General features: G+C 41.4%; 1 protein-coding gene across 6 annotated transcripts in view; it reads right to left on the reverse strand.

The window, feature by feature from the left end:
- The window catches only part of rbm26 (RNA binding motif protein 26), a 116370-nt gene that overhangs the window by 67563 nt on the left and 36214 nt on the right, over nucleotides 1–12593 (reverse strand). For all 6 annotated transcript variants that reach the window (XM_069890324.1, XM_069890321.1, XM_069890325.1 and 3 more), the window contains 3 exons: nucleotides 10994–11178; nucleotides 2692–2949; nucleotides 1113–1352 (listed from right to left, as the gene is read on the reverse strand). In XM_069890324.1, coding sequence (XP_069746425.1) covers nucleotides 1113–1352; nucleotides 2692–2949; nucleotides 10994–11178 — 683 coding nt within the window. The remainder of the gene's footprint in view (nucleotides 1–1112; nucleotides 1353–2691; nucleotides 2950–10993; nucleotides 11179–12593) is intronic.

Genomic DNA, 12593 nt, shown 5'->3' on the forward strand with positions numbered 1-12593 from the left:
CACTGGCATCTCTGCAAAATCGGCCAGTAGGGCTTTCATAAATTGTTGGATTATAGTCGGCGTTGTTCTGAACTCTCACTGATCTTCTGGGAACTATCCAGATTCGCACTATGGCTTACCATCTGCAGGCCAACAGCCTCATTGAGTGTTTCCAATGACAGTTGAAAGCAGCATTAACAAAAGGTGATGATGCATCAACGTGGAGTGAACGTTTGCCTAGCATTCTCCTTGGCATGCGTACTGCTGTTAAGGCAGATCTTGATGTTCAACAGCACAGCTAGTATATAGCAATGCGTTTAACTTTGCCAGGCGAGTTTGTGAATCCGAGTACAATGATACTCAATGATTCAGCTAGTTATGCTGATCATCTGGGAAAACATGAGATTACTCCAACCTACTCCTACGTGGCAGTTATCACCTGCGGTGTATGTGCCGAATGATTTACAACGCAGTACTCATGCTTTCCTCAGGCATCATGCTGATCGCAAAGCACTTCATGCCGTTTAAGATGGTCCTTTACAGGTCTTATGACGCCACCCAAAGACTTTTCTGATCGACAGGAATGGAAAAGCTGACACGGTTCCATCAACAGGTTGAACCAGCGTGTATCGACGGTCCATGTTCTGTGTTGGAGTCAAAGTCAGAGGACCAGTTGCACCCTTGCCAGTCAGTTCGTGCATCACCTGTTTTGCACTATCATATGAGGGCAGAGTAAACTGTTTGGTTTCGGGACCCATTATGTAGCGGGATAGTTCCAATCAGTCACTTTATGGCATGGCTTGGCGCTGACACGGTCACATACTTACCTTCATTGGGAGGAGGAAAGTGAGAGTGTGGCAGTGAGCCAATGAAAAGGTCAGAGGCCTTTAGCTGGATGGTGTTTGGGGGGTTATGTTGTCTCGTGAATAATAAAAGTCAACTTCATGATGTGCTGAGAGAAAAAAAAGTGAGTGTACTCTTTGTTTCTAAGCTGTGGTAAATCAGTGCTTTTACAACAGAATACCAAATTACAATTTTTCTTAAATATTTGTAAAAGCTTATATGTACAATAATGGCATCCCAAATTCATTCTCTCATTTTTCAAAGTTATGTGCACAAAGTTTACAACCTACCTGCAACAGGGGGCAGACTCGGTGGTAACGGTCCTGGCAGAGGTACTGGAGGTCTGAGATTAACAGGAGGAGGAGTCAGAATGGGTGGTGGTGGAGGAAGGGCAGGAGGATTTGGTCCCTCAACTGCTGAGGGCTGTGATGGAAAAGGAAGCATGCCTGGAAGATTTACATCCTCCACCACGACTGGATCACTTCCATGGTCAAATGGACACATGTCACCTCTCATACAAAATCCCTTTTCTGTAAAAAAATAAATAAATTGTAGCACAAGACACCTACAAAATCTGCAACACATCAAATATCACTGCTTTTGCCAATCCATTATGAAACAGCATCGCCATACAATAGAAGACTTTTAAAGGGATGAGCAAAAAGTCCCTTTATCCATTTACTCAAAAACAAACATTGTAATATGGAGGGAATGAGCTGATGCCTTTGTCAGGATGATCAAGTTCCCATGGACTAACTATGTACTGCTTTTCAAAAGTAAGTTTAATTAAATGATTTGGAGGATAGTAACATATTCAAGTTACTGCTGACATGAAATTAAATGGAAAAGCAAATTGTGCAGAAGGCACAGAGAGCTTGCAGATCAATCTAGTTTAAATGAATGGTCAAGGGTCTGGTAGATGGCGTGCAATGTTGGTAAACGTGAAGTCAATGGAAGAATACATCTTAGATCAAATTATTAGACTGCAGCAAAGAGATCAAGAAAGCAAATGGGATGTCGGTCTTCTTTCCTCAAGGTTCTGAATTTAAAAGCAGGAGTGATCACTGCAATTGTATAGGGTACTGGAAAGTACTATGTGTAGTTCTGATCTCTTTACTTCAGACCAGAACTTTGAGGACTTTGAAGGAGATTCACCAGGTTGATTGTGGAGATGAAGAAATCAAGTCAACTGTGACTATGCTCACCGGAATACAGAAGAACAAGGGATCCCATAAAAGCACAACAATCAGAAAGGGATAGATAAAATAAAGGAAGGAAAATTGTCTGGTAGATGAGACCAGAATTATGGGACAAAGCCTTAGGATTCAGAGGAGTATCTTCAGAACACAAAACATTACAGCACATTTAAGGTAGAGATGAAGAGGAACTTCTTTTCTCAGAATTGGTGGAATTCTCTACCCAAGGGCGCAGTTGAGGCTGCCTCATTAAATATATTTAAGAACGAGATAGACCTGCACAATATGAGAATTAATGCTTCTGGGGAAAAGTTCGGAAGGTGGACCAGAAGCTGCAACTAGATCAACCAATGATCTTGTTAAATGGTGAAGCAGGCTCAATAGGCTGGAGCAACTGTTCCTATTCCTTCCCCACTGAAAGCCAACCTTGCTTTAATTTTTATGATTAAATGAAGTGCAATTCAAGCAAAATACTGAAATCTGAATTCAAGCAAAATACTGAAATCTGAAAAAACTGCAGGTGCTGGAAATGTGAAATAAAAAACAAATCTCAGATCACATTGTAAAACATAATTTTTTTCTCTTTCCACAGATGATGCAGCATTTTCAGTTTTTATTTTATATATCTCATTTCAAGTTGCAGCCAAAGCCACATGTGATTTTAAAATCTTACCATCATAGTCTCTGCAACGTTTCTTTGGAATTGGCCCTCTCCCATATGAGTTGTGATCTATCTGATCCTCGTGAAACTCTGACCAACTTTCTGTTGTGCTGTTGCCATGGTGAGCTGGTGCTATAACTGTGATTGCACTACTTAAAGTAGGAACAGGAAAATGTCCAGATGTAATGCTGGGCACACTATTGGGAGTGTATCCACTTTCAGATGATTCTGTCCTGTCGAGATCATACTTTGACTTCCCTGAGTCCCGCTCTAAGGAATAAAAAGTATCCAATATTAAAATAGAACTCCATTTTTTTTTTCAATATAGAACTTACTGAAGTAAAACAGGTAATTCTGCAGACAACATGGTTGAAGTAAAAACAAAATGCTGGAGAAACTCAGCAGGTCAACAGTACATAACCAATTAAATGCTATGAAAAAATGTCAGCAGGCTCCTGAACAAAAAGGTAAGGGGGAGGGAAGGAGCAGGGCACAAAGGCAAGAGATAATAGGTGGAGAAGGGAGGGCACAGCAGCAAGCAAGGGGAGGAGGGATAGTTCCATGAAGAGAAAGAAGGGGGTAGAAAACGGAGAGAAAGAAGACAAAGGGCAGAGAGAGAATAGGTTAGTAGAAACCTGGAAAAGTTGATGTTAATGCCATCTGGCTGGAGTATTAGAAGTTACTAAACCTACTGCAATACAAACTGTTTGTTTGAAATTGAAAATAAAACCTTTACAATAGTCAAAATGAAATCTTCAACAGTACAATTAAATATACCAAGTCAAAATGACTTTCAATGAAGTTTTTTTGGACTTGAATACCATCTGGAAGGATTCCAAATATTATACTGCAATGATGCTGCTATTATGCACCAAATAAACAGAATAATATTCATCCTGATGAAAACTGGCCAACTGCAGAACAAACTAAAAGCAAAGTCTGATGATAAACACAAAAATGGAAAACCCAAGTGTTGTCTTCATCTCTCTCTGTGATAAGCAAAATTATTCCCAATTCAGCTCTTACAGCATTAGATGTCACATAAGCCATTGTTTCTTCATCTTTATTCCACATCTGAGAGAATCAAGAAAGATTTACAACACTGAAAGAAGCTGAAAAAGCTGGCTGGAAAAGAGCTCCAAACCTTGACCCAATCAAAAGGAGACCTACAGATGCCATTTAAATGCCATGGCTTTCCATCTCTTCTACCCTTTGAAGCAGCAAGTTCCATTCCCTGTCCAATCTCAGAAAATATCTACTTTAGCACCAAAAATGTTTATTGACCTGTCTACCAAAAAAGATAAGAATCTACGAGACTTCATATTTATAGTCCATTTTCAATCGAGTTCACTGAATTTTTCCTCAATGTAATAATTTCCAGTCAAGGACAACATCTCAGTTAAAATATTTCCTGCGAGGTGTTAACTTTGTATCCAGCAGTGAAGTTGCAGCCTAACTAGAATTGCAACAGGTCTAACATAATTTGACCACCCCCACCCCCATCCCAGAATCTTACTTTCAATGTTTCAGCAAATAAAAGCATCTCATCACCTTATTTACCTGTTCTGCAACTATGAATGATAATGATGTATGGCTGTTGTCATGTGCACTTGTGAAAATACACTTGAAAACTTCTAATCTTCCACAGGACTTTATCAAATGCATCATCTCATGCCACTCAAGATTAAATACCATTTGTTACTTTTGCTCAAATGACAAGATATTTACATTTTTTCGCAGTTAAAGCATTGCTTCTCAACCTCAACTACACTGAGAATTTGTCTTTTATCATCGAAATTGTTAACTATGTCCCCTATATTAGCATTAAATAATTATTTCAGTATAACTCCAATTAATCTAAATCGGATTCTCCAAAATACTCATTTATCTGAAAATTTTTAAATATTTTGGATTAATGAAGATATCTGAAATCAGGAAACCTCACTTATCCAAAATTTTATTTTGGAGCCAAACTGACTGGGGGCACCAGCAGGGGCACGGGGGCCTCAGTTGGGAGGTGTCGGTGATCAATGGTGGCCAGCATTTTTTTTGGTGAGAATTAAACATTATTTTAATGCTTAAAAAGCCTTCCCTGGTTGCTTGTGTTTTAAACACTGTTACAAGTGATTTGCTGTTACAACTGAGCTTTTTTTAAAAATGACCAGTTCTCCACTAAGTTGTACTGTATACATCATAAAAATCACGAAGCCATGTCCCAGTCTTCTTGAACCCACTGAAAGGTGTCTGTGACAAAAGCACTTCTGGTCTATCAGTCAACCTTATTAACATCCGATTGCACAAGTACAACCCAACGAAAAAATGTTCTCCAGACCCTGATGCAAAATATGTAGACACACAACCAGACATAAGTATATTAGCCCTTACTTCCAACAACCAGAGTCTTCCTCAGATGTCATGTGCTCCTTTGACCAGATTACCACTACCCTCATTAATCTTTATTACCTCTTCAAAAATTCAATCTTTGACGAGACACACCCATGCTGACTGCCCTTGGATATCTGTACTTACTAAAACATGCAGATGCTTCGGAGTAGATTAAAAAAACAATATTGTTGGAGGAATTCAGCAGATATTGCAGCATCTATACACGGTAAAGGTATATAACTAACGTTTCAGGCTTTAGCCCTTATTCAAGGTACAATATGTTTCAGATTATCTAGAAATCAATCTAACGAAATTCTCGAATATCCGAAAAAAAATTCTGCTTGGACATGACATCACAATTTGAAAAAAGTTGAAAAAAATGTTTATCCACCATGCTCAAGTGGGGGTCTGACGCAGTGTGAGCACCATTTTGAATCAACGGAGCTGTCGTGTATTGCTCAAGGATACAACTGCAAGGGCAAGATTTCACCCAACTGCTCAAGTGGGGCTCTGATGCCAGTGGAATCATCAGAGTTCTTGCGTATTGTTCAAAGATACAGCTCTGGTGTGGGTCTGTGGCGCTGTTAGCACCATGTAGCTGGCGGAGGAAATCACATTCTAGGTGGCAGAAATGGCAGAGGAATGATAACATGTTGGATGCAGAGGCCAATGGGGAGGTAGGTAAGGACAAAAGGAGAATGCTGTCCTTGTTGTGTGGGGGCCGGAGGCCAGGGTAGATCCATGTAATGGAGGATATGAGGATGAGGGCAGAGTTGATTGTAGCAGAAGCTAAGCCACATTTTTTTTTAAAAAGAATGGAAGCATCTCAAATGATCTCACATGGAAGACCTCGCCCTGGGAGGAGATGTGACAAAGACACAGACAGAGGAATTGAGAGAAAGGAATGGAATCCTTTCAGAGAACAGGGTGCAAAGAGGTGCAGTCGAGGTAGCTGTGGGAGTTAGTGGATTTGTAGAAAATGTCTGTCGAGAATTTGTCTCCAGAGATGGAGACAGAGGGATATCAAAAAAGGGGAGAGTGTTGCTATTTTGACTCATCCCAATTTCCCCAAAGCAAAGGGGTAGTCATAGGTACCCACATGGTCTCTCGCTACACCTGCCTTTTTGTTGGCTATGTGGAACAATCCATGCTACAAGTTGAATTAGGCAGGGGTCCTCAACTCCTCCTGTGCTTTACTGACAATTCCATTCGTGCTCTCATGCACTCATGATGAGCTTGTTGACTCCAGGTGTTTTCATGATGGGCCTTTACTTTGGGGCAGGCTGCAGAGGCAGATAAAAATTTTAAACATCTAATCATAGAGCAGCCGTAAAAGGCTGCTCCAATGCTACTTTTATGCAGTGCGGTGCCTTGGTGCATCATCCAGAGCCAATGTAAGCAGGGCGACTGTTACCGTGGCACCACCAGTCATAAATACACGGCAGAGCAATGGCTATCTTCCCTACCCATAATCGCCCACGCAGCTGGAACCACTGTGCATTTTACAGAATGGTTCCTGCTGCATGGGGGATTTATGGGTGGGGAAGATGGCCTTTGCTCTGACATGTGTTAAGCCGATGAGCAGCCCTAAAGGGCAAAGCAGCCTGGTGAGGTGCCAGGAGTGGCGACCACCCCTGCCATGACATCACATCCCCCACCCTGCTGGCTGCCTCTGCCCTGGGGGGTAATGGAGGGTTGGGGGTGAGTGAGATGGATTGCGGGCTGATGACATCATTGCGACATCATCAGCCCGCTAGTAGCCAGCCGCTTGCAGTGCCAATATATTCATGCAGGGTGGCAGAGCACTGACCCTTTGTGACAGAGTATTTAGAGGTGGTTTGAGAGGAATTGTTAGAGCTACTTGCACACAAACACATTTTAAAACAGAATATTTGCAGAATGGTTTTTGCAGGAGGCAACAAAGTATCAACAGCAGCTTGCCTGGGAGAGCATGTGATTTTGCAGGCAGAGGAAGGGTATGAAACAGAGAGAGAGGAGACAAGAAATCAGTTCCAGAGGGACAAGCTGGCAAACTTTGGAAGGCTGCCTAGTCAAAGAAGGAGATTGGCAGTCTGAAAGGTGACCGGAAAGAAAGAGGATCATCTGGAAAATCCTGAAGGGGGCAAGTTTCGTCAGCAAGACTGATTGAGAAGGAATCAGTTGTGGATGTCCTGGAAAAGGAATCTCTCTCTTAAAACCAGCAAGAACCCTCCTGAGTGGTCACCATTTGTTTGTTAAGCACCAAAGACTGGTGAACTTTGTTAATGCTAACTTCTGTGCACAGTACAAGAATTGCCTGCAATCAGTGAGATTGGTTTGTGATCCAAAGAACCTTTCTAATCTCAAATGTACATTTCACACACCTACGCTTAGTGTTAGAGGGGGCATTAAGTAGTTAGGAAGGTTAAGTAATAAGTTAAAGTCTAATTCTGTTTTCTTGTTCAATTATAATTAAAAACTACTTTTGTTTCAGTAACCCTGTGTTGTGGTGAATATCCATTGCTGCTGGTTTCTGGGGTCCACTGGACTTCGTAACACCCTTACCGAGAGGGATTGCAGTCGGCGCCTTGGAGCTGGCCAGGACGCATTCATGGAGGGAAGTCTCCTAATGCAAGGGCAGAAAATCTCTGCCTTTACAGTTGGTTTTTTTGACTGTATGAGAGGGGCTTTTATCTACTTTGCTGCCAACTTCCATCCTGACCTCTAATAACCTTGGTCTATCTCGAGCAATACTCTCTCTCCCCTTTCACGATCTCTCTGGCTCCATCTTGGTAGACAACTGTCTACAACTTCTACAAACCCACCAACTCAATGACCTCTACTACACCACTTCACATTGTTTCCTGCAAGGATTCAAAAAAATTATTTTTTTATCCATCACATCTGCACCCAGTACAGTCTTCCATCCAAGATGACCCCATTCCCTCTACTACCATCAACTTGGCCCTCACCCACATCCTCCATTACCTGCACATGTACATGGGCATGGAGGGGGCCAGGGCACAACAAGGACAGATTCCTCATGTCCTCACCTACTACCCCACCAGCTTGTGCATCTAACACACCATCGTCTGCCCTTTCCGTCACCTACTACATGATCTCACTACCAGACACATCTTCCCCTCCCACATGCCACAGGGAATGCACTCTCCATGTCTCTCTGGTCCACCTCTCCTTCCACATCAATCACCCCCTTGGTAACTACTCCTGTGACTGCAAGAAATGGTAAACCACTTCCTCACCACCTTTCAAGTCCCAAACAGTCCTTCCAAGCAAATCTGCAGGAAGTCATCTACTGCATCCAGTGCTCCCATTGTGGTCTCCTCTACCTCAGAGATTGTACACAGACTGGGATATCACTTCATTGAGCCTCTTGGTTCTGTCCACCACAATTGTGAAGATCTCTCATTTCAATTCCCCACCCCATTCCCTTACTGACATGTTTGTCCATGGTCTCATGCAATCCTGACTGAGACCTCCTACAAATAAGAGGAACAACGCATTCATATTCTGTTTGAGCACCCTCCATCCAGATGGCATAAATATTGATTTCCCTGGTTTCCATAGCCCCCTCCCCCCATCTATCCTTTCTTCAAGCTGTCTCTGCCTCATTTCATGGAGCCAATGCCCCCTCTCCCATCAATTTTCAAATTTCCTCTCTACTGTCCTCTCATCACATTCAGTTAACACCTTTTGACTGCTGATTTGTACTCCTTCCCCCTCCCATTCTTCCCTTTCCCCAGCCTTTTTAAATAGAGATCATACCTTGAATAAGGGCTGAAGCCAGAGATATCAGTAACACGTTTACCTCCTATGGATGCTCTGAGACCCAAATTCCTCCAGCAATTAGAGAAACAGCACCTTATCTTCCATCTGGGTACTCTCAACTGGATGGCATGAAGATCAACTTCTGTTTCAGTTACCACCACCCTGTCCCCCCTCCCCCCACCGCCTCCATCTATGCCTATTGCTCCTTTCCCCTAGCTCTCTTTTCCCTTTGCCTCCTTTCCCCAGCTCTACATTCACATAGCCAAACACCTCCTCCTATTACTTCTCACCTTTCCTTTCTCCTGTTCTGCTACCCTATCCTCATTTAATTTATACCTTTTGTCTGTACTCCTCCCCTTCCTTTTCTTTTCTTATCTCCAGCCTTTTAATTCAGAATCCTGTCTTCTTTTTAATCATTTCTTGAAGAAGGGCTCAGGCCCAGAACATTGATCACATATCTTCATCTCCTATGGACGCTATGATAACTGCTGAGTTCCTCCACCGTTTTGGTGTTTTTACCATCATCAATTCCCTCCCTTATTGCCTGGATATATTTCACCCATCCTGGGGATTTGTCCATTTTCTGAGGATAAATCCTTTACTCTAAAATGCTTGAAAATTGTGGACCATGTTGACTTTGGAAAGTGGGGAAAATCTCAAAATTACAAAAAAGTAACAGCAACAAAAAGCAACTATTCAGCCCATTAACATTCTACTTCTGTGCATCATACAATAAATCCAAGTTGAATTATACATAATCAATCAAAATTTGCTAGAGTTAGAATATATTTAGTCCTCGATTAATAGGTCAGCTAGCAAACTCAAAGTCAATGTATGCCAATAAAATATTGGTTTTGAACATGTATAAATCAACAATTGTTTGTGTACTTTGATAACTGGAAAAGTCATCTGAAAACACCAGTAAATCAGGACAATCGACACAATGTATAATCTCAACAGGTAGCTCCATTGACCGTAAACAAAATTTAACACCAGAGCTGACATGCACTCAGAATTTTAATCCAGCTTTTGGAAGCACAGTTTAAGTGAAGAAGAGGAGAAACATCTTCAAAGAATTCCAGGGTTGAATTCCCAGGCAAAGGTAACAAGATTACAAACAATGTGAAAAAAAAATGCAGGAGCCAAGAACTTTTGAACAAAATTCTCAATGGATGAAGTTAACAAGCCATAAAGGTCAGATGGCAATCTGAAAACAAGTTTTGAAAACAATTCAGCTCAGTGAACAGAAGGTGACAGGAAAATGGCAGTGCCATTCAGAGTGCAGAATTTAGAAAAAGTTTATGAAGGACAGGAAAGGTTGGTCAGAATAGCAAGTAGAGTCTGGAGGGCTATTACTTCAAAAGTCCCTCTCAAACAAAAGCACATTAATGCAGTACAAGACTGAGTATGAGAAGCTTGAATATTCCTGCAGTTTGAATAATTTTGTGGCAAAGAAAACCATGTCATAAATGTTTCATCGATGCATGACAAAGGGTTTTATTCTTTTTTTATAGCTTTCATTTAAGGCACTGCCTGCCATATATATATATATATAAATCAATTCAGTGAATATGAATAGGGAAAATTAAATTGTTATGATGTCATGCAATTGATAAAAATCAAAATGTACAACTACGTTGAATACAAAGTAGTCATCTCGTTGGAGATAAACAATGACTCTGGTCCCTTGCACAACAGACAAACATCTCTCCAACCATCTCATTGTATCCAGAATAAATCTAAATCTGACCCTTTCAATTCAGACAAGCTGTTTCATGCCACTAGGATGATGAATGCAATCAACTTTGTAATTATAAATCAAAATTAATAAAAGGAGATGCTTTGAGCTCACACGGATAAAAATGATCAGGCGTGTTCGAATGCACACAAAAAGGGATCCTTGAACCTGTTCTCTGTTTTTACCCACAACCTCCAGGTTTTCAGAGAAAATGACAATTAGCTGTTGAGAAATCCACTCCAATCTAATCCAAGTTAAACTTAGATTTTACTTCAGTTAAATAATCAAAACCCAAATGTATAATTACCCAGCCATAAACCTGCAGGTGATCACAAACATAGCCAAATAGCAGCATGCAAGACCACAGGTTTGGATAAAATGCTGACTTTCAAGCACAAAGCTCAAGGACTTAAATATAACTACCTCTGCTTCTACTCCTGCTCCTGTCCCTGTTTCTTTCCTTACTCCAACTGCGACTCCGACTCCTACTGTAGCTTCGGCTTCTTCCTCTTCTTCTGTTGTATCTGTCCCTGTATGAATCTCTCCTTGGAGGATAGCGGTCGTACTCCCTTTTACGAGAACGATCATTTTTTCTGTCATCACGGTTTCTAAAAGTTAACAGAAACTGGACAATTACTAAATGATCATCTGACTCCTTCCTTTACCTCAACTGAAAGCCTTATATCAACCAATGATTGCATCTGGTTACATGCTTTGCTAAACCAGCCACAGTCTAACATCCTTCCTGTTGATTGGAACACCAGCAGCTTTATGATCAGCTACTTTAAGGTTAACATTAAATTGTACACCTGATCAAATTCACAGTATTCTTACAATTAATCTGCAAATATTTAATATTATTCAGTCAGTAATACAATATTTTTCATTTACATATTCAGTTCTAAGACAATGCACTGAACTACAAGTCACAGGAGGCTCTATCTATGTGTCAACCCCACCTAAGGAATCATTAGCTTCACTGCAACTGGGCTATTTGGAGGATTTTGAAGAATGTGGGGGGGGGGGGGGGAAAGAAGAAAAAAAATGAAGTATTTTTTATGCAAGTGATTCCCCCAAATCAGTTATTCCTTTCATAAAGAATGAAAGAAGACAGCCCCTTTCATGTGGTCTCTGCTGGGCAATTAAAACAATGCATGAAGAATTAGCAATGAAGACATTCAAGTATGGCTGGTTCTCAGAAATAGCATCTAGTAACTACCCTTGAGAAACAGGAACAGACTAAGACTTTTTAAAAAATACTGTGCCACATTATAAGTACAGTACAACTGATTATCAGCAATTCTCATTTATCAAAATTGTTTTGGAGTCAAACTGACCTTATAGGTTGAAAAAAAATCACTCGACATGAAATTAGAACGATTGTCCTCATTTCATGTTACTCCCTCCCCTCTCTCTTCCCATTTCTTCTTTACCTACCCCTATTGACTTTTCTCTCCAACTCTCCCTCTCAAAAGCAGTCAGAAGAATCCCAGGTAGGAGCAGGACCTCTGGCTCAGTGGCGTTCCCTTCCCTCCCTCCTCGGCACACCAGAGCTCCCGATGCCAAATCCAAACCCTCCCCTCAGCCTACGATGCACACCCGACACCCCGGAGTGTGTGCATGGCAGGCCTAAAGGAGGATTCAGAGTTGGGACTTGGGTGCCAGGAGCTCCGGGAGACAGAAACCCACCATTCGTCAACGAGTGTTGCACTGGCGCAGGAAGCTTCCCCGGGAATCAGCAGCAGCGGTGGGGACATGTTGGGGATTGGCGGCACTTGGGAGATCTCGGTGATAAGTGGCAGTGGCACAGCCAGCAATTTTTGGTGAGAATTAAACGTTATTTCATACTTAAAATGACTTCCCTTGTTGTTTGTTGTTGCTTAAACATTGATACAAGTGATTTGCTGTTGCTACTGGACGGTTTTTTAAAAATTACCAGTTATCCGAAAAAAACGTTTTTCCAACATAGGCCCAGTCCCAATCATTTCGGATAATCGGAGTCGTACTCTACATGAGATTTGAA

The sequence above is a fragment of the Narcine bancroftii genome, chromosome 7, assembly GCF_036971445.1.
Source record: "Narcine bancroftii isolate sNarBan1 chromosome 7, sNarBan1.hap1, whole genome shotgun sequence".
NCBI lineage: Eukaryota > Metazoa > Chordata > Chondrichthyes > Torpediniformes > Narcinidae > Narcine > Narcine bancroftii.